Consider the following 27265-nt stretch of genomic DNA (forward strand, 5'->3'; position numbering starts at 1 on the left):
GTCTTTCTGCTACAAATACACTGTTTAACCATCTTCATGGGACAAAGTCAAAAGGAATGAAGTTATCATATAAAGAGGTTATTGCATAAGGACACACTGTATATACTTGCATTTAGGACTCAAAAAACTCAAAAACACAAAAATTACTGTTATGATAAAAAAAAAACATAAAGAGTTGAGATTAGCGGACGTTAAGTGCCACCATGTTTCAATTAAAAATAGTATTAATGGGAGGAAAGCATAATATAGTCTCTCTCAATCTGATTTTTAAAAGAAAACATACTTTTACTTAACATTAACACCATTCTGAAAATTTCTCAAATATCTCAAGAAAAGAACAATGTTACCATAAAAGCAAAATCCTGACATTCAGAAAGTCTATTAAAAATCTCTTTCCTATTTCATTGCTGTAAAGCAGAATTACAGATAAGCGAAAAACCTCAAGGACAACTAAACTTTTAAAGTTTTTTCTTAAAACATACATTTGTTTATTTATCATTAAATTTTTAAAACAGTAACAACAGAGAAATGAGACACTTGGACCAAGACCCCACGAATACATCTTCACAGGACACACAACACGGAAGAGGACGAACGCAGACACGCTGGGTGGCGACAGGGCCGGAGCGGGGAAGGGACGCCCTCTGAGGAAGCAGCGATGCCGCCAGAGAAGGGGCTGCTCAGCTGCCTGTCAGCAAGGAGCGTCCAGAACCAGGGGTCTCGGACAGGGCCGTGAGGGCCCATGACGCTCAACACAGAGCTCTGGTCAGCAACGACAGGGCACGGACGGTTTACTCAGAGAGAGAGGAGGAAGGGCTCAGTTGGAGATGGTACTGGTGGCCATCCGAACAGATCGGAGATGGGCTCAAAACTTTCTCTCATTAAGGAGCAAAGGAGCTGGATTGAGAAGTTAGTGTCTTGGGAGCTGGGAGGTAGAATGGTAAGAAAAAAAAAGAAAAGGACCTTTTGAGAGTGAGATGGGGAGAGAGATCATTGAGGAAGGAAAGAGAGAGAGAGAGAGAAGACACAGCCGGAGGAACGGCGAGAAGAGAAAGAGGAGACAGCAGGAACAGAGCGCGAGGGAGGGTTTGGAAGGAACTGCGGCACCAGGCCGCGGAGGAAAACCTTTCCAAGAGCTTCGCCTGAGACAGAACGAGACAGAAGGAACGCGGGAACGCCGGCGAGCGAGGCCGCCAGGCTTCATGGCGGCAATCCAAAGACCCTCCAAGTGTCTTCGTGGCTGTTTGTGAGAATTCTAACTGCCAATCACCGCAGATGACAATTCCCACACTTTCGGGTCCCAGTAATACACAGAATGACACGCACGTCACACTAAACCCCCACAGTACCTGGCGATGTAGCGCTTCCCCATGTATTGGAACTGGTGCAGGCAGACTCTGTGGGAAGGATGAAAGATTATTAGGGGAGGCGACAAAATTACTGGGGATAAAATCACTTCTGACACATTATTTTATTTAAATGCATTTACAGTAACACGTTCATTCAATAAGCTCTTACATATATTACTAGCCCCTTGCTTCTGGTTTTCAAAAATTCTCTGCAAGGTGCCTTTAAACCCAGAGAAAGTGATCAAACGCAAGGCAGGCCCTACGTTGTGCTGCTATCAGAACCGCGGTGGATGGTTTGAGCGACACAGAAGAAAGGCCCAGGAGGGACAGGGTCAACTCAGACTTAGGGCTTGGACATTTACTCTACGTTTGTCTTGGAAGTCACAGTGAAAACCCCATGCACTGCTCCGAATTGCTTACTTATCCTCATTCAACCTAAGGAGCTTTCTTTTTTTAACATCATATTTTTTCCTTTTAGCAAGACAACATCTCTTCATTTTATTTATTTATTTTGGCTGCTCCACGTGGTATATGAGATCTTAGTTCCTCACCTAGGGATCAAACTAGTGCCCCCTGCATTGGGAGTACAGCCTTAACCACTGGACCACCAGGGAAGCCCCTGGAACTTTCTTTTTTGATTCAAGTAAATGGACTGGTCCCTTATAGACATCAAGGATGTTTTTTGTTGTTGTTGTTGTTTATTTTACTATATCCATGACATTGCTTTAAAAAAAATCATATATTTAATTAGACGCAGTTAAAATAATGTCTAGGAAGTTCTTCTGGTAGTGAAGCTTGTCTCACATGTGACAACTATTAACTTTATCTTAGAGAGGAAATGGCCATGAATTCATGAATCAAGGCCATTAACTCCAAAATGCACAAATCTCTGAACATCATGGATTTCCACCCAAATTCATGCAAACACATGTGGCAGCAAATCATGACCCCCAACTAGCAGACATAAAGCTACTTATGAAAGTCACTCAGTAGTGTCTGATTCTGGGGCCCCATGGACTATACAGTCCATGGAATTCTCCAGGCCAGAATACTGGAGTGGGTAGCCTTTCCCTTGTCCAGGAGATCTTCCCATCCCAGGGATCAAACCTAGGTCTCCCACATTGCTGGCGGATTCTTTACCAGCTGAGCCACAAGGGAAGCCCATGATTTAACCAATTACTGTGAATGATCACGGTACTGAAGAAATAAGTTCTTAATGCCAAAACAACAATGTGCTTGACTGTGGGGTGCTCCCTGAGACCCTAATGGGGTGTTATGGAATATACTGTCTATGCAAACTTTTCAAAAATCCAAAAAATTCTGGATTTGAAAAACCATCTGGCCCTACTGGTTTTGGATAAGGGATTGTGGATTTGTGTTTCTAAAAATAAAAAGCTTAAAGGAAAAATAGAAACTTAAAGAGATCAAATAATAAAGACTGTATTTAAGACTCCACTTTTACTTACTAGATATTTTTAAATTATAGCAATTTTTCTGTCTCAGTTTCTTCATCTGCTTAAGTTAGAGTCAACTCAGAAGTGCAACATCCACCCAATTCAGCTAACAAATGTTGTGTTATTTTATTAAAATGGCTTATCTACACAAGTAGTAACCTCTCATCTATAATCATCACATATGTAATAATTTAGGGCTGTCACTGTCTTCCGGGTCATGAGTTCCTGAGACTGGGTGGTGGGGTCAGCTCCAGGAGAAAGAGCTTAACTAAGGATAAGTGTGGATGTGACTATACATTGCACTCCTGGTTCAACAACATAGTATTCTTCACACCTCTTAATTAGCCAGGGAAAATCAAGAGTCAATGAGCAAAGACAAAACTACTCACTCTGATATTGTAAAAAAATCCATAAGTTCAGCTGTTGAGGCCTTGTTCCAATACGTAAACAAAGCATCTGGAAAGTGAACATAGATTTGGTTAGAATCAGGATGCTTATTTTCTACGTATGTAATATGGGAGGAGACCTGAGTGTAGGCCTCCAAACCCTCCCAGCCCCCTTTCATAACTGATCAAAGGATGAACTACGGTGACCACTCTATACCAGATGACATGTACAACAGCTTAGTCAGTGTAAAGAAACTACATTTGAACACTTGAACTTTAATTTCATCATGCATTATCTAGCCCGACATGGTACATATTTTAACTTATACATGATGTGCTCCTAAATGGGTTAGAAAATTCAAAGAATACATGTGGGCATATAGTGTAAAATGAAGCTCACTCTTTACCAACTACAGAATCCCTTCTCAGTAGAGAATCTGCTGAAAATTCTTATATGTACATAAGTAACCCCTTCCCAACACACACACACACACACACAGAGAAATGGAAATATGCATCCTATGTGCAATGTTTCACTGAGTTTTAATTCAACAACAGACCTTCGATCTACCCCAATCTTTTCTAAGCTGCATAATATTCTTCTCCATGGACGCACTAAAAGTTACCAAGGCCCCGACTGACAAATATTTACTCGTTCTTCCCCTCAGTTTTTTGCTGTTATAAATCATGCTTCAGTGAACATGGGACTTTGCACACTCGTCCAACCACATCTATAGGACAAATTCTTCGAAGTGAACTAAACGTGTTAATGGTTTGTACATTTAAAATTTGACAGATACTGTCAAACCACTTTCTGAATAAGCAGTGTATGAGCGCTCCTATTTCCCAGCCTGATGGTACAATGTACCTGTGCTTAAGAACCTCGCCTGCTCTTTATCACAAGCAATTGGGCACATTTTCAGTTAAGGAAAATCCTACAAACTCACTTACAGGAAGCAATCATTATCTGTGTCTGACCCTTAACCATTCAGCACTGCACAAACAGTGTTATTGTTTGGGAGTTAACCATTTTTGCATTTTTACATTGAAGTTGAGACATGTGTTATAAAATTTCTCTTAGGGAAAAAGCCACTGAGTCTTTGGAGCCTGAGATGAGGGAGTGGGTGGCTGCAGAGAGGCTGAAGGCCCACAGAGATACATGGCCGTAGACTTCTATTCTACGTGGTCAAGAGCAGGTGGGAGAAGAGGGGGGATGCATAGCAAGTAGCTGTTATGCGCTAAGCACCGCGCTGGGTCTCAAGACTTCACATGTGTCCTGTCATTGAATCTGCACCGTGGTCAAGGCAGAGTTCCCATTTACAAATGGACTAATTAAAGAAGAACTAAAGAGTCTCTTGATAAAAGTTAAAGAGGAGAGTGAAAAAGCTGGCTTAAAGCTCAACATTCAGAAAACAAAGATCATGGCATCCAGTCCCATCACTTTATGGCAAATAGATGGGGAAAGAGTGACAGACTTTATTTTTGTGGGCTCCAAAATTACTGCAGATGGTGACTGAAGCCATGAAATAAAAAGACGCTTACTCCTTAGAAGAAAAGTTATGACCCCCTAGACAGCATATTAAAAAGCAGAAACATTACTTTGCCAACAAAGGTCCGTCTGGTGAAGGCTATGGTTTTTCCAGTAGTCATGTATGGATGTGAGAGTTGGACTGTGAAGAAAGCTGAGCACCAAAGAATTGATGCTTTTGAACTGTGGTGTTGGAGAAGACTCTTGAGAGTCCCTTGAACTGCAAGGAGATCCAACCAGTCCATCCTAAAGTAAATCAGTCCTGAATATTCATTGGAAGAACTGATGCTGAAGCTGAAGCTCTAATACTTTGGCCACCTGATGTGAAGAACTGACTGACTCATTGGAAAAGACCCTGATGCTGGGAAAGATTGAGGGCAGGAGGAGAAGGGGACGACAGAGGATGAGATGGTTGGATGGCATCACCAACTTAATGGACATGAGTTTGAGTAAACTCCGTGAGCTGGTGATGGACAGGGAGGCCTGGTGTGCTGCAGTCCATGGGGTCGCAAAGAGTCGGACACAACTGAGTGACTGAACTGAACTGAACGAAGGCTCAGAGACGCTAAGCAATTCTCCCAATGACCAGCAGAGAGAATGATAGTGGAATGGAGATTTAAACCAAGTGCACCTGATTTTGAAAGCCACGTTTGGCCTCGAGACCAGAGGGTGGGTCGCAGAGTTTCCATTTCCTGGGGGCGGGGTTTGAGTTTAGAATCCAGATAGACAGACTGGTTACTGGAGGCTGGTCATCTGGGTGTGGTGGGAACCTAGGGAGTTCCTGGGATGCTGAGAGCCTCTCTGGGTCAACCTGCAGACCTCTGAGACCCTTTCCCCAAGCACATAAGAGACAGAACCAGCAGGCCAGCCGGGCAGTACCATGGCAGCCTTTCCTTACACCGGCTGTTGGGTGTGTGTGGGGTGCGGAGAGGCAGAGCTAAGTTCTATTAAGGGGGGCAAGTGAAAGTGAAAGCCCCTCAGTCATGTCTGACTCTGCAACCCCATGGACTACACAGTCCATGGAATCTTCCAGGCCAGAATACTGGAGTGGGTAGCCTTTCCCTTCTCCAGGGGATCTTCCCAACCCAGGGATCGAAGCCATGTCTCCCGCATTGCAGGCGGATTCTTTATCAGCTGAACCACCAGGGAAGCCCAAGAATACCGGAGTGGAGAGCCTATCCCTTAAGGAGGGAGAAGGCACAAAAAGGAGCAGAGGGCGAGTGAAGGGCCCTGCGTGTACCAGGTGCTCATTAAATGTGGGATAAAGCAAAGAACAGCCACAGAGCTAGCTACACAGCTAATTCTGACTGGCTATCTGGTAAATTATTCTAAAGGCAATTTCTCTCCTGCCTCCCATACCATACACAAAAATCAATGCTTGGTAGACATTAGGATTTAAATGTGAAAATTGAAATAATACAGCTTTTAAAGAAAATACAGAATATCTTCAGAACCTGAGTGTAGGTACAGATTTCTTAAATGAGGCACACATAAAGAAATTCTAACTATAAAGGGGAAAAAATTATGCTTGACAGTAATTGATAAAAGAGAGCATTCTATAACTATTTTGAAGAGGTTGTTGCATTTTAAAAATATTTGTCTGGCCTTACAAAAGGCTGACTTTAAAGGGTAACTTTCATTTGGATTCAAAACTTCTTGTATATTTGTTTTTTTAAAAACAGTGATGTTTTAGTTATGCATCATATTTAATATTTGAAATGTAAAGTGCTTTTTTTTTTTAAATGTAAAGTATTTTAAAGAAAACCTTTAACAAAGGAAAAGTAGGATTATAATGCTGGCTAAAACTCGCCGATGAAAATTGAGAACTTCTGACTGAATGGGAAGAAGTTCAACTTTCTAACTGAAATATTAGAATAAGTGCCTGGTGCTTTTATATTTGGTCATCATTCGCCAAAAAAAAAAAAAATCTTGTCTATTTGTTTTTTTAAAAAATATCTATTTTAAAGTAACATATCGATAGAAGAATAAAATACTCCAGTTCCAAAGCATTTCAAGGATTGGCACACTACTCCTAACCTGTGAGCTAGGGGTCAGCTCTTGGCGCTGCTGAAATGGGAGCTCGATAGAAAAGAAACTCTATCTGTAGGAAGAAGTGCCATTCCCTGGATGCTCAATGGCCACAGCCCCTGCCGCCAGACAGGCGGGCTTCAGGTCTCCAAAAATGGCATTTTCCTTTCAGAAGAGTTCATCTTCTCTCCATGACTTTAATGGAGTTCACAGAACACTTTCTGATTTGTTACAGGGAAAATAAGGTTTTTTTGGTCAAGATAAGAGCTGTGACATTGTACCACTGCTTATACCACACTAAATCAGAGGTGCAGCTGTCCTGCCGTGGATGTTCACAAGCTTCACAAGGTGCTGATAAAGCATTAATGATTGTGGTCATTTCTGTTATAAAATGGGGTTGTCAAGCCCTTAGTCAGAAACTCAACCTACCAGGATAACACTACTTCCATTTAGTGCAAAAACTAAACACACCTCACTTCTAGTTAAAGCCAGGAATGCTGCACACACATGCTCAGGTCGCCGACACGACAGTCTCTAATTCAGGAGACTGACTAGTAAAATTAGGCAAGTGGTCCGTAAGTTTGTTTGGACAAATGAAACTTAATTAAAAAAAAAAAATCAAAAGCTCCTTTCATTTATCTGCTTCTGTCTCCTCTGGCGAAGATGTATGTCTGAGTTTAATATAAAATCTTAAAATAAGCCATTCACACTTTAGAACTCTTTTTATAGAATATAGTAATTAATGAAAATAAACGTCCAAATTAAGACTTTCATTTCTAGTACATTTAGTAAATTAACATGTATTTCAAACAAGAGAGAAAAAAAATTCATTTAAATCCTTAAACCCTCTCAACCAACTACAATTTTTAAAGGATAAACTGAATACTGAAACAAGGAAAGTAAAACAGATCTCGTCATTTTTTTACCTACCGTCAGACATGCTTTTTAATATGTAAAGGAAACACATCAGCAGACTCTTAATCTCAGACTGGTCCAGTTTGTCACAGCGAATGACGGAATTTCCCAAAGTGCCACCTTGTTGGTGCTAGAGGAGGAGAAAACACAGGTGACTTTTCTCCTTTGTTACAAGTAAAGCAAAGTTAGGTTCACTTTTCTCCCTTGAAAGAGAAAGATTTTCAGAATTTAGCCAAATCATGTAAGTTGGCAGGTATCCATGATCTGTCAACAAACCACAGGCACATCCTCACCAAACACACACACACATGTGCAAATCCATGGGAGAGCTGTCTTGTCTCCGTTGCACACTCTCCCAGGACAAGGCAGGAGGCACAGACCTTTCAAACTGAATAACCACAGTCGTGGTTACTGGCTTAGTTCTGAAGTGCCAAGTAAAACATCATGCAGAAAAGTTTATGTGCTAAGACGGAACCCAGAAACGATGCTTCAGAAGTCAGAGCCAAACCAAGTGCATCCTTAGGAGAATGTCAGTGGCTGAAATAGCAAATTAAGTCCAAGGTGCTGCCGTGGATCAGCCACTGAAGCCTGGAGCTGAGTCATGGTCATTCTGTTACATTCTAGAGCAGCCTTAAGGGAGGACCATGGGCACGGACCTGATGGGGCAAACAGGGTCACCTCAGCCCAGCAGGGCCAGAGACCCTGAGCTGATGCTATCACGCCACCATCAGCTCAGCTCAACACTGCAAACTTCACACAGCTCAGGGCGCAGGGTGAGGGCAGTTTTGCCACTAGGCAGCAGGTTCACTTCCAAACTATTCACGTAAAAAAAAAAAAAAGAACAAGAATCTCGTCTCATTAAAAGAAAACACAGGAAATTAGAAAATCTTCAAAGTTTTTTTTTTTCCCCAAATACCAAACTAGAAAGATCAATGAAAAAAATATTTTGTCTTTCAATTCAATATTTCATTCAAAGCATTGGTGGGCAATTGAAAAAATGCATAATTATTTTTCAATTCAGTTCAATTTCAGTTTTTCAATTTCAATTCAATCATTTTTCAATTTATTTTCAGGCTCAATGAACAACTTTACTTGAGTAGTTCCATCATAGGAAGGAACCCGGTGCCATCAGTGGCAAAGCGGCAGCACGGGGGCACCCTGCCGCCCACCCACTTCCTCAGCGCCACTGGGAGAGCTCAGGCCTCCTCCCAGCGGGGCCTCCTCAGGCAGAGGTGGCAGCGTCAGGAGTGAGAAGTCCACGGTGGCCCGGTGTCTCCTGGCCGGCTGGTCACTCTCCTCCTCCTCCTCTCCAGCACCGCGGATGACACAAGCCGAGTGCCTTCTGAGCAGCCTCTCCCTCTATGCAGGAAGGTGTGTCAGGGTCAAGGGAAAAGTTCGACAGGTCATAACCCCCGCATGGAGATGTCTGCGTGGCTCCAGGACCGTGGCTGAGCACCATCGGGGAGAGGCCAGACCCGCAACCCCATGGTAAGCTTATGCACCTGATCCCAAGGAAGGATGGCCTCCACATGTCTGAGAATTGGGAATGCATCCCTAAGTGGGTCACCGGTTGACCAATACATGTGCTTGCCTATAACTTGAAATAACTTAGGAAAACAGTGGCCAAGGTGAGACTCATCTATCATGGTTCCAGGTCTAAATCTAAGTTTCATCCATGTGCACTAAATTCAGAATAGCTTTTGTTATTTCAAGAAAAATATTTCAATATGAGCAGGTGTGTTATGCTGGGGACCCAGGGTGAATAGAGAGATTCCCAATAAAGATTTACCCCTGAGTCATCCATAAGATCAAGTAATCTTTTCTGGAGCCAGCTTTGGATCCAGCGCCCATTTGCGTAGGTAACTGTGTGATAAACACTGTTCTCTGGCACACAGAGCGTGGGGATTCTTAGCAAGTGGCATTCTGATTTCCCTATGTGTCTGAATGGCCAGAACCAAAGCGCTCACTGTAAACACTGATGAACTGTTGGAACAGGAATAGAGGGGTGCAGGAGATGGGCCCCACCCCTAGACCACACTCTGACCAACTACCCCAGGTTTAACTGAGTTGTTTAAGAAAGAAAGAAAAAAAAAGGTCCAATTTAATGAACACATGAACACTGAAGCTCGCCTACGTTGGGCTGAATCCATCAGTTTTAAGAAAACACTTAAGTTACCGGAAAGGAACTTGCCTTCTCCAGGGAGCTGCTCTTCTCACTGCTCCTTTCTGGAAGGCTGCTCCCGGAGTCTGTGCTTATGAGGGAGCCTCTTGAATCAGCATTTCTCACACTATTGATGTTGGGAGTCGAGTTCGTATATGGAGAAGCTAAACAGAGGTCAAGCCAAGATCACAGACTTGGTGAGACAGAACAAAATAAAGGTAAGCACTCAACTTTAAAGGAAACTGCTTCTAGGGCACTTGTTTCTTCTGTGAGGAAGCTGGCTCAAGACTTTTATCCAGTTACCTCTCCTTTAAAGAACTGAGCCACACAGAGTAAAAGTAAACTTGAATCTGAAACATTTGGACATAACTATCAATTCACGTATGAGAAACCACCTTTGATTGCTCAGACTGGGGGAGAACATGCTGTTTCAGACTGGGGTAGAATAAAGACTTCAACAAATTAAAAAGATAAATCTACCTATAACCATCAAATAAAAAAACCTAAATCATGCCATAAACCCACTGCACTCAAATGGCATGCCCAGGAGCCCCAGAAAACCCTGAGGGGTGTCACGGGACATTTTCAATTTTCAAGGAAAACACAATACTGGACATCTGTCGGAAACGGTAGTTTTAACCTCGGGCTGCCACATTCCTTTCCATGATGTCACATCTCTCTGAAGCGGGCTTGCTGTGATAAAAACCAAGGACTGGGTGAAAATCAATGTGGAAAAGGAAATGAGAATGCTGGTGAGCAATCTGATTTCAAATGTGAGAAGCTGAGGCACACATGCCCCATTAGTAAGAACCGTGGTTATTAAAAAAATTTTTTTTCTTTAAATTTATGTATATAGTTTTCAAATGCCTCTTAAGTTTTTCGGTTATACGTACTTATTAAGTTATCTGGCCTTAAGTACCTAATAAACAGAACCACTTGGTGTTTCTCTTGGCCTGGGGACGCCATGAAAAAAACTATTCTGATAATAAGGGTGCTGTGAACTGAGACTGTTTGGGAATCTCTGCAATAAACAATTACGAGCAGAGAGGAAATCTAACTTGGAAATAAAATTCGTGACATCTGTGAGGAGAAAAAACAAAAAATAGCATTTTAAGGCAGAAGTCAGCCCCAACCTCGAGACTATGCAATTTTAAAAAGTACTAGATTGACTTCCTGCTTAGATAAGATTTCAATAAATCACACAATTAAAAATGACCCTCAGACTTGCACACTCTGGGCTGAAGCAAGAGGCATGCCCCCGGCGGAGATGCCCGATTGGCTGCACAAACTACAGGAAAAGACCCCCAGCCCCACGCAGCAGGCTGTGAGCATAGCCCCCTCGTCCCCAGGCTGCCTTCACCTAGCACCTCGGGACAGGCAGGCCCCTCTGGGTTTCAGCCTGCCAGTTAGCTGCCATGGACTGAGACACCTCTAAGTTACTCCACCCCCACCCCCAGGCTTATCCACTGTCCCCGAAACCGATTCAGTGTGTTAAGTACATCAAGGAAAGTAGGGCCAGGAGGATCTGAAAATGGAAGTGAAGGCGGGAACATGTAAACCACTGGCCACCCGCAGCACTGCCCCAGGACAGGAACTGTGTGACTGACTGCTCGAGAAGCAGGTCAAAACGCTATGAAAAAGCAATGAGTCTTTCTCTACACTCAGAAAAGAGACATGCGTGGTGACCAAATTATAACTATTGGCCTCCTGATATAACCGGACTTAATGTAGAACACACAGCTCTGGAGAAAGAGGCTCTCGGGAAAGTGAAATTAGGCCCTAAATTCTCGGAGTTTTAGGCTCAATTCCAGCACAAGAGTCCTAATCTAAGGCAAACAGATGGAAATGCAATAAATCAAAATCAACAGACTTAGCAGAACCATGTTCCTGTTGTGTGTGTTTGTCTGTATTTAATATCCTGGCCCGGTGCATAACTTTTCAGAGAACTTTAGTTCAACTCTCTCCCCTTTTGTACAGACAGCAAAACGTAATACACTGAGTAGGTGGAAAAAAGAACTCTGAGCCTAAGAATGCATGCCTTTTAAAATGAATGTAATCTTAGAGTTTTTAATCAGGCGATGAATTGGTTTTAGAAATTTTCATGCACCATATTTCAAAGGCATTTAAAAAAAAATTGCTGAGGGTACATCCTCACTAAGTGTGGAAGGAGAATCTCCTCAAGAGATGGAAAGAGATGGAATTCCTTGGTGAATAAAAGAAGAGCTAAAGCTGCCAGAAAACAACTAGCAAACCCAGTTCAAAGTTGGAAGCTTCCCTGGAAGGCATTTCTAAAAGGAAGTTAGGGGTCCTTGGCTAAGAGGAGACTCTGCCTTGGGCCCGCCGGTGTAATAAACTGCACTCCACTATCTGCCTTGTCCTTCTGAGTGAGTTTGTTTCCCGGAACGCGTGGCACAACATTTGGTGCATGGACCGGGAAGCTCCTCACTTTGAGGAGACAGGTCTCATTTGAGGCCACCCCGAGGCTTTGTAGCTTGAATCTCCTAGAGGGGGGAAGGCGCCTCGCCCCTCTGGAAGGATTCTGCTTTTCAACGCCCAGACCTTTCACGTCAGCAGGGGAACTGAGCGCTCAGTTAAACTTGCAGGTATTGTCCCTTGATCCATCACACCAGAGCGAAGAAGGCATACCATGCTGACCCAGAAGACGCCGAGTGGACCACCCAGAAGGACCCCACCGATCCACGGGAAACCAAGATCATTCTGAGGAGGAAGAAGAAAATGAGGTCCCAGACGAGCCCTCTACAGGATGGAGCTGCTGCTTGGCCTCACCAATGCAATTCTGAACTTGGGTATGTGGGGCTATGCCCCTGTCAGTAATAGACAGACTCCCCTGGTGGGTATCGTCACTCCATTATGGGGACTTTAACAACAGAAAGGAACTTTCCTCTCTCTCACCAACCATAACCTTTCTTTGCCCTCTGGTGTTGGAAGAAGCCATCAATGGGCCAGGGACATAGAGTTACATTTAACATGAACACCAGCCCTACGGAGATAACAAAGCCTTATACCTCATACATGAGAATTAAAGAGGAAAAGGGCTCCCTTACAAAAGGGGGACAGGCCTCCCGGTGCCTTGAGCAATACTACCAGGTCTGGGATGAATATTTCCGGATGACTCCTGAGAAAGGACAGTTGATTGCCCCTGCTACTATTTGCTGGGAACAAAAAGAACAGAAAGTTGGATTTGGAGACCATCCCCTAGACCCAAAAGAATTGTTATTTGTCCCCTGAACAAAGTAAACAAATCTTGGAAGTTACCTATCACCCCAGTCAGTCTGCTCAGTGGCCCAGTTCCGAATGGCCTGGAAGCCGCTGGGTAGCCCCCAATGGGACCCAGTGGCTCTGTGGGCTTAACTTATGGCCATGGTTACCAGTTGGCTGGGTGGGGCGTTGCGCATTAGGATTTGCTTTCGCCCATGGCAGAATTAAGCCTAGCCTACACCAGCCTCCAGTAAACCTGCCTTATGGACATGCAAGATGCATGCAAGATGGACACAATCCATGTTCCAATGGTATGACTATCTTGCTGCCTTGTTTGTACCCTCTGTAGGGACAATAGATATCATGGTTAAGGTAGAGGCCTTAATTGATTTCACTAAACAGGCCCTCTTAGACAGTACTAAAGCCATTCAAGCTTTGAAAGAAGAATAGATTCAGATGAGGAAGGCAATAATTCAAAATAGGGTGGCATTAGACATACTCACAGCAGCCCAAGGAGGGACTTGCACCATAATTAAAGTTGAATATTGTGTGTACATGCCTGACCTGTCTGGAAATGTATCTACTACCTTGGAGGATATGCAAAATCAAGTGAAAGCCATGTCTAATGAACTGTTGTTATAGTAATCTTGATCATACTGCTTTGTGGGCCCTGCTTCCTACAATGCCTTGTGAATTTTGTAACCCAGAGGTTGATAGCATTCTCTCATGTGGGTGGCAGGAGGGCTAAGGTACAATTTATCTCAATAAATGATGCTCATTATGGAAACTAAGAGCATCAAGAGTGGGGAATGAAGAAGGAATTCATACATAGGGCCTGGACTCCATCTGAGGCCTGTCCATGCTGGTCATGTGCGGCCACCTCTCCAATGGACTCTGAACTCTGTGCTTAGCGCCTGTGGGAATGACAATGGAAGGATAAGACCCCCCCTCTGGGCAGGGGAATCTTGAAGAGGAGAAAACAGACACTAATCACCCCTGCCTCCGGACAGTATCTATCGAAATGTAACCACAGGCTTATTGGTTATTAACTGGTTGGAATGTAACCGCGGGCTTATTGATTATTAACTGTTTGAACACATAACACGTGAATGATGGGGTTATTGTGATTGTATTTACCCTTCCTTTGTAAGCCTCAAGGGATTTGGGGTGGTGGGTTTGGACACGTACACATGGGGTATAAAAGATTTTCACAAATGCTGGTTGGGGCCCTTGGCTAAGAGGAGACTCTGCCTTGGGCCCGCCGGTGTAATAAACTGCACTCCACTAAAAAAATAAATAAATAAAATAAAATAAAAATAAAAGGAAGTTAGGATTATAGTGTTTAAAGGTGGGGGGTGAGAGGAAGGTGGGCACATAGATAAAAGCCCGAGTCTGCTGCAGTGAATTCCCGTGAAAACTGGATCCAGATCTTAAAATTCAAGAAAGAATGAAAAAGACAAAATTAGTCTCAAGTACTTTTCATAACTTCACCATGAACACAGAGCAATCGAAGGCCATTTATGGCACTGAAGTTGTGCTGAAGACACCTCCATGGCTCAGCTCCATGTTCTCAAGGAATCCCAAACCCTAACCGGGCAAATGTGGAACTAGAGAATCAAGCCAGAGTCAAAACATCACCTCATTCTAGTTTCACCATTTCCACAAAGCCTTGGATCCTACAGAAATGCTGGTCAGAGGGAACAGAGAGTTAAGATTTAGGCTCCAGGACTCATCTGACTGGCTACCAAGAGTCTATCACAAAGCATGACTAACACTGAAGAACTGTGCTTGTTACAAAGGCAGTCAAATAACAACACTGAGGTGTCTACCTTGCCAAGCTCTGCAATTCTGAACTAGCTCTTCTTCCCTCACCAGGACTGTTTTTGAAATGTGGGCACAGGATGAAGAGGACAGACATCTTGCCCTTGCAATCGTAAACGGTGGAAGTTTGGGCCCAAGGACACAACTGTCTGACTTTAAAGCCAGTGCCATGAACCGCTGCAGACAAAGCCTGGAAGGGACCCCTCCCAGAGAGCGGCTGGGTGAGTGGTCAGCGTGGGAGGCCCAGGGGGAAGGCAGTGGAAATGCTGTGTGCCAGGCTCTGCATTCTGGATGAATTAACTCATTTCATCTTTACGGTGCCAAATGAGGTAAACAGAACTATCAAAAATACACATAAACATAAGCAAGATTAAAGACTGGTATGGGTGTCTGAGGATAAATCTGAGCACTGGTGTGAGGTTTCCAATTTTACAGTCTGGCCAGTTTCGTTGCCTACATGAAATAGCATGTTAGCAACAAGAACAACACAAAAGCTAAGGACATAAACTCAGAATGAAAAATGATCCTGCAGATTAATCAGATAAAAGGACTGCCCTTTTATTTTGCCCTGTGGGTTAATTCCGTCATTAAGTGGTCTGAGCACTAGCCACAACAGGGTGCTTCATTTATCTAAACTATGGTGTAAAACAGAGGGAGAGATAGAGACAGCATAAGCCTGTGAGTGTCTGTGAAGATGTATGTATATTTTTGTACCGTTATCTTTATGAAGGAGCTGGCACATGGGCTCAATTAGTCAGAATATTAATAAGTACATTTCTCAGGCATTTTTTTTAACGGAAAAACTACTCAGTTTGAAACTTGAATTATGCCATCTGTTTTCCTCCCCATGGGGGCTGCTCTAACATTATTTTAGATAGAAAAAAAAATTCTAGGAAAGAAGATTTTAGAAAACTGATTTCAGCATTGCATTCGAGCCATAAACCAGTAACTCCTTCAGGAATTACTCTCTCACATTTCATCTAAATCGTTAACACTACAAATAAACCCTAACCCCCCCACACACCTGCAAAGATTTTCTTCTCCTAAAAGCATAAACAATCTAATTTGAAGATTTAAAATGAAAAATTAACATGCATTAACCACAAAGCAAACAAGACAAATATGCAATTAAGTGTACTATATTCGGAATTCCTGCAAATTGGGGATCTTTATCTCAGTGTAGGGTTGAGGTGGGTTTCAGAGCTGAGCAGCAAAATCGGAAAAAGAATATGTGAAGCAGAAACTCAAGACTTCAAAGTTCTGATCTGAAAGCTAACGGACGGCTGGATTAAAGACACTTTCTGAATTCAACTAGAGAGAAATAGGTCAGAGTCCGAGCATTACCAATGCCAGAGATGGCGCCAAAGAGGTCCTTGTGCAGGCTGGCGTCCAGCGTGCCCCCAGACTTCTGGGGCGTCACTAACGGGTTCACTGCTGGCAAAGTGAGGGATTCTTCCTTCACAGTCTGTGGAAGGGGGAGAGAGAGACAAGAAATCATTAAATATGGTTTTAAGAGAGTCACCGACTGTTCTTGGAAGTGTGAGCATGAGCGGGAGAACTGGGCAGGACGGCCTGGCCTGCCCATCACGTGTGGATGGGAGGACCAGCACGGAGCCTGTGAGGGGAGGACGGAGGGGATAGTCGGAGCAGGAGTGGGGAGCACGGGGCATTTCAGGCCTGGGGGGCAGAGCAGCCGTGGCAGAGCAGCCGTGGCCCAGGGAGCCCTGTCTTCCCCCAGAAGGTGTAGCCCCTCTCCCCTTCCACAGCTCGGATGCCCAGCATCTTTCTACATTATTTCAGGAGGTTTCTTCCTTCAGAAGAAGCCTCGAGTACTCTTTGTAACTAGAACGCTGATTTTTCTCTCACATCAGAAATCCTCCCAAATGAGCAATAATGACCTCACAATAGTGGTGGTGAAAACCTCTGCAGGTTAGGCACTTCATGCAAACTCTCAGGAAATGGTGTTCATTGTGAAGTTGTGTCGTAACAGAGATTAGACTTCGGTGGAAGCCAGAGGAAAAGACAGTGTTCACGTTTCTCGGGGTTGAAGGAGTACAGAGAGGACCCTGAATTGCTTATTCTGATTAGAAAAGCAGACAGATTCAGAGAACACACAGGTGCAGTGCAGTGCTGTCGACTGAGACGAGTGCGGGGAAGCCCATTTAAGGACAGTGACCACTCATGCTCCTTGGAACTACCAATACAAGACACGCTCTACAAATAGGGCTCCTCTCAGCGCACCATCAGGTAGGAGATGTACTCGGAGCAGGAGAGAGGTATAAAAACCAGGACACAGCACCACCGTAGGAGAAAAAGGGACGGAAAAGAAACACACAAGGAAACTCCCCAGTGTATGCCATCACGACAGTGGTTAGGAACGACAGAGCCAGCACAAGGGTCTAGAATAAACAGGAAAAGGACACTGAACTGCTACCCTGTCCAAATCAATGGCCGACTGTCTCCAACCAAAAGGCTTTGAGATCATACCTGGCATTACCCTTCACTCAACTTCATTTCCAATATATCTTTAAATATCTGCATAAGGCTAAAATAAATTAAGGTGGTCAATTAGCAGAGGTGGGATTGCTCATCTTGGCCCCCCCTGACATCTAGTCTGATTATCTTTCTAATTTTATAGACACAGGGAAACTTATGCCCAAAGAAGTGGCTTTTCTAAGACTCTGTAGTATGCTATTAATACACCAGGACTGGGACTAGCACTGACATCTCGTAATACACCGGTTAGAATTACATAGAATTATGCCTTTTTAAAAAAATGAAATTCTTTCCTCTATAAATGTTTCTTGGATACACAAAGATCCTGACATCTTACAAGAAAGTGAGCCATCTCGGAAAGCATGGCTTTTTATAATATTTCTTTTTTTAAGAATGATTTTTAACAAGAGCTGAAAGTTTACTGATTGACCCCATCTTAGCCAGAAATGCAATTTACCAAGACTACTGTAGATTATTATGGTTTGGGGGGCAAAAAAGGAGGGGTGTATAGTTCAAGAGTGTCCCTCCAAATGCACATCCACCCTGAACCTCAGAACGTGACCTTATTTGGAAAGAGGGTCTCTGCAGATGTCATTAAGATGTAAGATAAGATGAGGTCACTGTGGATGAAATCCAAGCCCTGGTGTCCTTATAAGGATGGGACAGGATACCAGGGACACGGACGCACACCAGGGAGAACACCATGTGAAGACAGGCAGAGACTGAGTCATGCAGCCACGGCCAAACACGGCAAGCATTCCAGGCAGGCACCAGTGGCTGGGAGAGCGGCATGGCCCCAGCTCTTCACCCGGCGCCTCCAGAGGGAACCAACCCCGCTGACACCCTGATTTTGGATCTCTGGCCCTCTGACAGTGAAGGAATAAGTTCCTACTTGCTCTGGGCCACCCCGTTCGTGGTGTTTTGTTAGGGCAGCCGCAGGAAACAAATGCAGGCCGTGTCTGTGTGGGTGTGCTTACGTACACTGCCAGGGTTCACCGGGAAGGGAGACACATCTCTCACGTTGATCCGCTGGACGTTCTCAATCAGCAGACCGAACAGAGGCAGGTAGAGAGTGGCTATCCTCGCCTGATGGCTCTGGAACGAAGGTGCACAGTGTAAGTGAATTCCGGCCTTGGAGAGCTTAATGATGGACCGGGCGAGCCCTGGCCAGGTCCTGTGTTGGGACCCTTCCTGTAAAAATGGCTCTTAGATTTTACTGCATTAGCAGAGAAAGTTTTTGTGCTATTGTTACTAATTTTCTAATTGCTTATTTCTTTGGATTATTCCAAATGAAGGTCATGTTATCAGTCATATTTCCATGCATCAGAGAACGCTCACCCTGGAAGCGTATCTGTCGTCAAAAGAGTGCTTTATCAGCAGGTTCTTGAGCACGCCGATGGCGATCACCCGGACCTCCCTGAGCTCCTGGAGGGCGGCCCCCACCTCCCTCAGCAGGAGCCCCACCAAGAAGTGGTTCCTGCAGAACTCGTCTGTTAGCGCGTAGTCGAGCTGGAGGTCTGAAACGAGCACAGGAGCAAACCGCTCTAGTTAGAAGGGATGCAACACTCTCTGAATAAAACAAAAACCAAGCCCACCCTTTCCTTTCAGGCTCCCCTGTGTGTGTCAACAGGTGGTCACATATGGCTTCCAAAGGCTGATAACCTAAAACACTGCTCTACATTCCAAAATGAAAACAGAGTTTAAATACAATTAAATCAAACTGCAATGCAGGAGACTGTCTGCAATGCAGGAGATGCAGGTTCGATCCCTGGGTTGGGAAGATCCCCTGGGGGAGGAAATTTCTACCGACTCCAGTGTTCTTGCCTGGGAAATCCTAGGTCAGGAAATGCCTGGTCAGGGAGCCAGGTGGGCTACAGTCTACAGGGATCTCAAGAGAGTCGGAAAGAACTCAGTGACCAAGCCACCACCACCATATAAATGCACTGGATTTTGATTATAGAAAGTATTACATCCTACATAATTATTAAGTTAATGAATAGTTTTAGGATCAATTTTTAGAATATAGAACAGCCCATTATATTACAAATGTAATTTTGTTACTGATATGAAATTCAAATATTGTAGTAATTGACAACATTATAGAGGAGCAATTTGTGCACAACAAACACATAACTAAAGAATAAATATACATGGCCTATTAAAATGTTCTTCACTACATGAGTTCATTTATCTATTTCCTGGTCATTAGTGCCCATATACTCCACCCAATGTGTTTAAAATGACCGAGTTAGCAAATAACCTACTTATTTTGCTATCACTGAAGACCTTATTTAATATAGAATTTTCTCAAATACACTCTTAAAACTTCTGTACTTCAAAAAGCAAACAGAAAACTAATATAAACTAGAACTAAAATGGACAAAGCACCAAATCAAACTAGCTAAGTCATCAGCAAGTTAAGAGACAAGACTGAAAGCTCTTCTAGAAAAGAGATGTAACCAAATGTGAACTCTATTGAGGGAAGGTAGAAACAAGTAGCTAAACACCACACTCTAAAGCTGACCTAACACTTTTCCAGTGAGCTGTGGCTTGGATTTAAATTCTTATACTGAATCCATTGTTAGAGGAAAGTCAATAGGCCTCTACTTTGGTTTTAATCTCATGCTGGGCAGTTGTTTCTAACCCTATTTAAATTCTCACTCAAGTCCTAGGAACCTTTTCCAGGACTTTCCAGAACACTCGAGTCCATTGTTTATGAGTTTTAAGCACAGATTATTGAAAAAACAGTTCATAGTCTGAATTCACATGAGTCTCTTAGAAGAAAACTATTTATGGGTTTAACTGTACACATGTGTGTGTGCATGTGAGTACGTGTTTGCACAGAGAGAAAGGTGGAAGAGCAGGTGAGAAGGGTAAGAGGAAGGAGAATGCTAAAAAAAAACAAAACCTTATTCCTATCGGTGCAGTTATGAAAATTCATACCGAAGCCGTGTCCTTCTAGCCCCAACAGTCTACAAGAGTTTGGGCAAGTCTCGGGGTATGTGAAGGGTCTTCTCATTCTGTTCTGTGGGAATAAACAACTGGGCCAGTGGGGAAGATGAGAACACGTTCATTGCCCGACTGCTGGGCAGAAAGAGCTGTCCTGAGCACCCTGACAGGCGAGAGGAAAAGACAGTCATGGTCCCCAAGGACAGGTGGGCCAGGAACTGATGGTGGGCTAAGGGTGCAAGGTGGGGCGCCGGGAGAGGCAAGGGCCTGGCCAGCCCCAGATCCAGTGACTGGCTGAGTGACTGGCTGGGAGGAACACGAGGACCCCAGTGAGGTGCTATGTGAGGCTGAGCCATGTCAGGAGTGAGGAGCTGGGACCAGCAGGTATGTCTGGTGTGTGAGGAACACCACACACAGACAGATGGTGGGGCAGGGTTGGGCAGGGGACTCTGAATGGCCCAGAATGCTCAACCCTGCACTTTTTTCAGTTATTACCCCAAAGTCACCTTCTCAGGGAGGCTCTTCCCGGCCACCCGATCTCAACGTCACCCACTTCCTATCCCGTTCCCTCACTTTTCCTCTCCTTAGCACTCGTCACTCTGACAGCTGGGGACTTCATCCGTATTGTCCACAACTGTACCCCAAGGTTAGGTAGAGTTGGTGCTGGGCAAATATTTGCTGAATGCATGATAACCAATATCAGGCCACAGTCCCTACTTTGCTCTTTAAAGGCAGTTTGAGCCTATTTGGGGCATTTAAGATATTTATGTCTCCGAATGAATGCCTTTCTGTATTTCTCCCTGAATTTCAGGGTCACTTGATTTAGGTGTCATTAACAATTTGATGGAGAAGGAAACAGAAACCCACTCCAGTATTCTTGCCGGGAGAATCCCATGGACTGAGGAGCCTCGCAGGCTCCATGGGGTTGTAAAGAGTTGGACATGACTGAGTGCCTAGGCAACAACAAATAGTTTGGTGGCATCCTTCCACTTTTTCTCTCCTGCAGCTTAAATAATCCTGAGCACATACAAGGTGCTAAATATTGCACTATGATAGACCCGAGAGTCTAGATGGATTCATTTGACTTAGTGAAGACAAAGAAATCTCCGTGAGCTTAATTCTCTTCAAACTCAGAAAGGATACAGAACAGTTAATAAAGACTCAACATGCAAACATAGAAAGCATGTGAAAAGCCGTGTTGCATGTGACAAAGGTTACTGCTACTGCCATAAACAAGGACTAGGAAAACAGTGGGAGAATACACTTTAGAAGTGAAGCAGGGTTTTTTGATTGTTTGCTTTACTTCTTAAAGAAACCTCCTAGAGGACCTAGTGATCCCAGGAGCAAAAAACAAGAAGCCTCCCGGGGATGTTACGGTAATGTGTTAGCTACAGTGAGAACAAATTCACTGGCTTATCGTGAATTTTAAAATTGATCCAAGTACATGGGAAATGCCTAAATGCATAGCACACGTAAGCATTTCAGCAATCACTTGCATTCTTTTTCTTTTCAAGGAGGAAGATGCAAGAAAGCAAGCGTCACACCCCACACCTACCTACAGGAGTGTCATTTGACTCCACAGTTGGTGAAAGAAAAGCTGATTTGTAAGAAAAAAGGAAAAGTGAAACAAATAAAAATAAACTACAGTAAATAGAAAGGATTTCTATTGTTTAAGCAATGGACTTGTTCAACGAAAAAGAGTCACACTGGCATGATCAATAGTCTGATAAGTTTGCTAAAAAAAAGTTAAGTTCCTATGAAGCATTTTATCAATTAAAAAAAAATGGAAACAAGAAAAAAAATGAATTCACCAATGAAAAATGTCAGATATTCTTAATGTCACGTGTGAACTAACTCTCTTATTTAAAAGGAATGGCTCTCTTTTTGAAAAGACTAGGATTAATATATTTAAAGATAGATTACCTTGATATCTTTGAATCCTGCCTTTTCCAAATGGCATTGGTAAATTCAAAGGAATATAATGTTCATGATTGCACACCACACGGAGAAATTCGAATTTGTATTCGAAGAGGGTCTGCAGGAAAAAATTGGTTATAGTCATAAGTTATGGATACTCTGCACAGACTCCTAAGAAACCCCTGAGGAATGACACGCTGCCTGTGGGTTCGTTCCTGTCTCAGGGCTACACATTCGAGGCTACTTTACAGATTTCAGCATGACTTCAGGGATTCATGTGAAAATGGGGAATACACTTTGCTAAATAATGTCCTCCACTGACTTTTAGGGCATTTATTATTTATGCTCCTCCAACTTCAGTAAAGGATTTCAGGCGGCTTATAATTACAGACCAGATTCAAAGCAAGAAAAAAATGAAAAAGGCCGATCTTTAAAACAGACACACAAGGGAAGAAACAGAAAATTCCAGCAGAGAAAGACTGTGTGGTTCCTTCTGTTACCTCGTTAAATAAACTATGATTTGTAACAAGAATACTTTTAGTTTTGCAGCTGAGAAGCCATTTTGGGTATTAATGAGAAAAACCAACAGTTATGTTTATGTTACATTTGGAATTACTGTGTCTCTAATATCTCACACGGGCTTCCCTCCTGGCTCAGCGGTAAAGAACCAGCCTGCTAATGCAGGAGATGTGGGATTGATCCCTGGGTGGGGAAGATCCCCTGGAGAAGGAAATGGCAACTCACTCCCGAATTCTTGCCTGGGAAATCCCGTGGACAGAGGAGCCTGGTGGGCTCACAGTCCATGGGGTCATAAACAGTCAGACATGACCTGGTGACTAACTACACACACACACAATATCTCACATACTACTGTGAGTACTAGTTAGTAATAGCTAGTATCTCCAAGGGAGGGCAGTGAGTAGCACCTCTGGGACTGAAAGAAAATTCTGATGTGAACCCAGAGAAACAGGTGGGTATCTGGATTCACTCAGAGAGACAAGAAGAACAGCGTGTGACACGCACACACAGGCACACACTACCTTAGGATCTCCAGGAGCAAAGCAGCTGATGTAGTTGTTGATCTGCTTGAAGACAAAGCCCCTGTCCATGAAGGTGAAACATCTCTGCAGAGGAAACAACCCACAAAGGTAAGTACTCAGGCTGTCGTGGAAAGCTGGGTTTCAAATCAGTGTTCTCTGTGAATAAGCTTATCCTCTGGCATAAACACATTCACTGAGCATCTACTGTGTACGAGTCACTCTGCTAGAAAGAGCACGTTCGGCCCCCGGTGGACGCCCTCCCCGCTGGAGGCCCCCCACCTTGATGAACACAGCCAGGCTGTGGTTGGCGTTCTTGGACGCATCCGGGTTATCTCGGAACTTCTGCGTGATGTGAGGCATCAGCATAGTCACAACAGTTTCCACCGCATGATGATAGGAGGCAGGGAATCTCTGGTTTCGCAACAGCTGAAAAAGGTTTAGAGCAAACACTGATTATTTTTTTAAGTTGAACTGTTTTGGGGGGGGTGGTGGGAATCTCATCTCTGAAAGGTACAGGCATTCAAATCAGCCAAAGTAAAATGCAGAGATTGCTTTAGAAAGCACTGGCTTAGGATTAAGCCTCAAGTATTCAAACGGAACACACACAGAATGCTGACTGTATGTCACTAGTTGAAACTGCTCAGGAGGAGTCCTCTTTCACTTTACATAATAATTTTTTTCTCTATCAGGAATGCATACCTAAGAAATCCCACACAGATCACTTAGCAATTAGCTACTACTTACCATGTGTCTTCTACAAACTGGGCACTGTATTAGACATTTTTATGTAACTTTTTCATTAAATCCTTAAACACTCTCATTTTTATAGAGGATCAGAGAGGTCAGGTAAACGTGTCTTCAGTCACACAGCTGACAATAACAGAGACTCAAGCCTGGATCTATTTACACAGTGAGCTCAAGGCCTGTGTGCATTCTGCTATGTGAGGCCGCACTGCCCCTCCCACCCCTCTCCCGCTCCACAAATGGAACAGTTTACTGAGGACCGGGAATGGGAAGCGGGCTGTACTGGATGGTCCATGCATGCAAGTGATTCTAACCCCACAGCAGGGGGTATTTCCATCCCTATGTTACAAAGAGGAAACTGAAGCTCGAAAAGATTCAGTAAATAACACTGACCTTTAATATCCTTCCTTCCCTTCTCCCCTTTAGTGGCAGAACACTGGAGTTTGACAGGGACACATGGCTTCCCAGCTAGAGGCTACATTTCCCGGCATAACTTGTGGCAAGATAATGGCCATGTGACTCATTCTGGCCAATGGGCTGTAAGAGGAAGTTACGCTTGGCTTCCAAATCCCCCTCTTTGCCACTGCCTGGAATGTGGGGTGGTGGCGAGCCAGCTTCTCAACCATGCAGACAAGGATGATACCTGGGCTGGATAACTGGATAGGAGTGTGAATCCCCAAAGGACCTTGTGGGACAAGCTTCCCACTGTTTGAGCTGCCTATGGCTTATAATTTTCTAAAGGAGAGAAATGAACCTATTGTCTTATCGAAGCCACTATTATTTTGGCCTATTTCGGAGCAGCCAAACCAGTATCTTAAGAGCAAACAAACAGTATTTTGTAAAACTAGAACTGGAGCCTAGGTATTTTGGTATGAGAGCATGCATTATTTTATGCTTTAAATACCAGAAACTATAATGAAATTTTGGAACTCCAGCTTTACAACAATCTCAGTTCTCATACCAATAACAAGACAATCTTTGCAAATGTACATAAACTCAAGAATCCAGTGAGGGAAGGATCAAGTCATAAGAATTGGAAGTTTATCTACTTTAAAAACAGAACAGTAAAATCTGAAATTCCAAAAGGATTTTGTTCCATTCTTGCAAACCAGTAACTCTAGATCCTGAGGTGTCAGCCTCCGTCAACCATTAGCTATCAGGAACTCAGGCAAGGCCAACTCTAACCACTAAGAATGACTGCCAGCTCCCAAGCCAGCCACTCCTAAAAAACGAGGTCTTCCAAGAAAAGCCTACTGAAGGGCGCTGAGTTAACAGCTGCTTAAACCATGAAAAGTGCATGGAAAATTCTATCATGGAGGGATGGGGTGGACTGCATGGACCTATGAGTCAACAGTATCACAACTAAAAGTGGGACAACTGGGCATCCTATATCTCCTGATATGTAAGATACAGGAGTACCAGCTAACATGTATTCTTGCCACATAGAAAATGAAACCTTGAATTTAGCCTCTAGATATCACTACACAAGAAACAGAAGGTACAGAGAATCATGTAATGTATTACTGCAAGCTTACAATCGGCCAAATCTAGAGTGTGGGAAACTCTGCAGGTCAGGTGGCCTACTTTCTTCAACAAATACACTGCGTTAAGAAACAAACAAATGGAGAAGGAACAGTGTGAGGGTCCAAGAAAACTTCAGGGCCACATCAACCCCTGGCAATGTGTGGACTGTATTTAGATCCTGATTCAGATCAATTGTAAAATGACACTTTCAAGACACCTGGGGGAAACTGAATACAGATGGGGTGTTAGATGATAATAAAGAAATATTGCTAACTTTATTGAGTGTCATAATGGTGCAATGGTTATTCTTTAAAGGCTTTACCCACTGGATATTATACATTGTAGTTTTACAGAGGAAATGATAAAATATTGAGGAAATGTTCTTAAAATACTCTAGAGAAGTATGGGGGTGGATACATAAAGCAAGAATGGCAGAGTGTTGATAACTATTGAAGCTGAGTGGGTGAGAGGTGTGTGTGAGATTCATTAAACTACTCCCTTTTCTTTTAGAATTTTCTATAATAATTTTTTTTTTATTAAAAGGAAAGAAGTGTGGTGAAGAGTGGTGTATAATTAACATACCAACCAACCAACAATACTGCTCAGTGACTACGAGGTGATAACTCAGTGCCTTTGAAGGGTGAGATGAAGCTCCCTCTTGTGACAAACAGCTATTGTCAAGAGTCCTAATTTGGCAACACAGTAATGAGGTAAGATGCACATTGAAGGGTGATAAAGACTGAGGTGATGAGATGCTTTTACGGAGAGCACTATAAACTGAGATGGAAGCACATGACCTAGACTAACGAGCTGATGTCTAGAGCAGTTAAGTATATGAGCGCTGGCTCAGGACAGGATGCTAAGATGGCAGGGGACTTCCTGGCCAAATGAAGTGCTACCTCCTGACCATGTCCTGCTGCAGGATCTTTCCTCAGTGCTGAGGCAGCGCCCATGGTGGTCCAGCCCCCACCATCTCTGCCTCCAACAGATGCTGCTGGTGCGAGGTCTGCCTGCCCACAGACTGTTCAAACTCCAGGGGGAAGGTAGACTTGTTGGTATAAAAGTTTTCCAACCACTCTGGTAATGCACAGTCAATTTCACCTTGTCACTACTCTTTCTCTCCAAGGTCTCTATTAACTGTCCGCTGCTTGCCTGCAATGTTCTCCCACAATCTCATCTCTGTCTCTGAGCTAATCCTGTTTGCACTCATCCCCTCTACCCTCAGCCTGAGCCCGTACCTGGGCACGAGCTCCTTCTGCCGGACCCTCATTCTGCTCCCACAAGGGAGGCAGCCTCCAAGGCCCAGGCGGAGCTCCAGCTCCAGCACCACACGAATGTCCTCTCGTGTTGGAGCTCACACAGACACCTTCACACGCTCTCCTCTAAATTCGCGTTCTCCTTCTCTGAGGACTCTGTCAACTGCACGGTGGAGGCCGCACTCTCCAGTCTGCCTGCATCTCTCCTCAGTGCTCCGTCTGGAGCACACATTGTTTGAAACAAGCCCTCGTGGATGGAAGCATGGCTGTTAACCATTCTGCCATCACACATGCACAGAGTTTCACACATCGTTCAGGAGAAGTCTGGGCAGTCCACTCAGAACAGGAACCACACTGCCCTACTTTCACTCTTCAAATGAAAGCTCTTTTCTTGCTCAATTAAGACAGAAAATGGCTGAAAGCTAAACAACTGACACTTAGGGAAAAGGTTCAGCCTGTCCCCAGCCAGGTTTCCAGC

At 43.8% G+C, this 27265-nt stretch overlaps 1 protein-coding gene and 1 long non-coding RNA gene across 10 annotated transcripts in view; one reads left to right on the plus strand and one right to left on the minus strand.

The window, feature by feature from the left end:
* Window positions 1–22213, plus strand: part of LOC136144271 (uncharacterized) — a 30310-nt gene extending 8097 nt beyond the window's left edge. The window contains exons 2-4 of one of the 5 annotated variants that reach the window (XR_010658508.1): window positions 8734–9148; window positions 9894–10039; window positions 12425–14907. This is a non-coding gene — a long non-coding RNA (uncharacterized lncRNA). Of the gene's footprint in view, window positions 1–8733; window positions 9149–9893; window positions 10040–12424; window positions 14908–21820 lie in introns of those variants that run through there. The other 4 variants (XR_010658510.1, XR_010658511.1, XR_010658509.1 and 1 more) reach the window with 4 other exon arrangements.
* The window catches only part of DOCK9 (dedicator of cytokinesis 9), a 273883-nt gene that overhangs the window by 52250 nt on the left and 194368 nt on the right, over window positions 1–27265 (minus strand). For all 5 annotated transcript variants that reach the window (XM_065902028.1, XM_065902027.1, XM_065902025.1 and 2 more), the window contains exons 28-37: window positions 23543–23689; window positions 23264–23347; window positions 22230–22341; window positions 18696–18874; window positions 18339–18452; window positions 16206–16326; window positions 9852–9985; window positions 7676–7790; window positions 3193–3259; window positions 1350–1397 (exon numbers count right to left, since the gene is read on the minus strand). In XM_065902028.1, the coding sequence (XP_065758100.1) occupies window positions 1350–1397; window positions 3193–3259; window positions 7676–7790; window positions 9852–9985; window positions 16206–16326; window positions 18339–18452; window positions 18696–18874; window positions 22230–22341; window positions 23264–23347; window positions 23543–23689 (1121 nt within the window). The remainder of the gene's footprint in view (window positions 1–1349; window positions 1398–3192; window positions 3260–7675; window positions 7791–9851; window positions 9986–16205; window positions 16327–18338; window positions 18453–18695; window positions 18875–22229; window positions 22342–23263; window positions 23348–23542; window positions 23690–27265) is intronic.

This window comes from Muntiacus reevesi, chromosome 11, assembly GCF_963930625.1.
Source record: "Muntiacus reevesi chromosome 11, mMunRee1.1, whole genome shotgun sequence".
Classification (NCBI taxonomy): domain Eukaryota; kingdom Metazoa; phylum Chordata; class Mammalia; order Artiodactyla; family Cervidae; genus Muntiacus; species Muntiacus reevesi.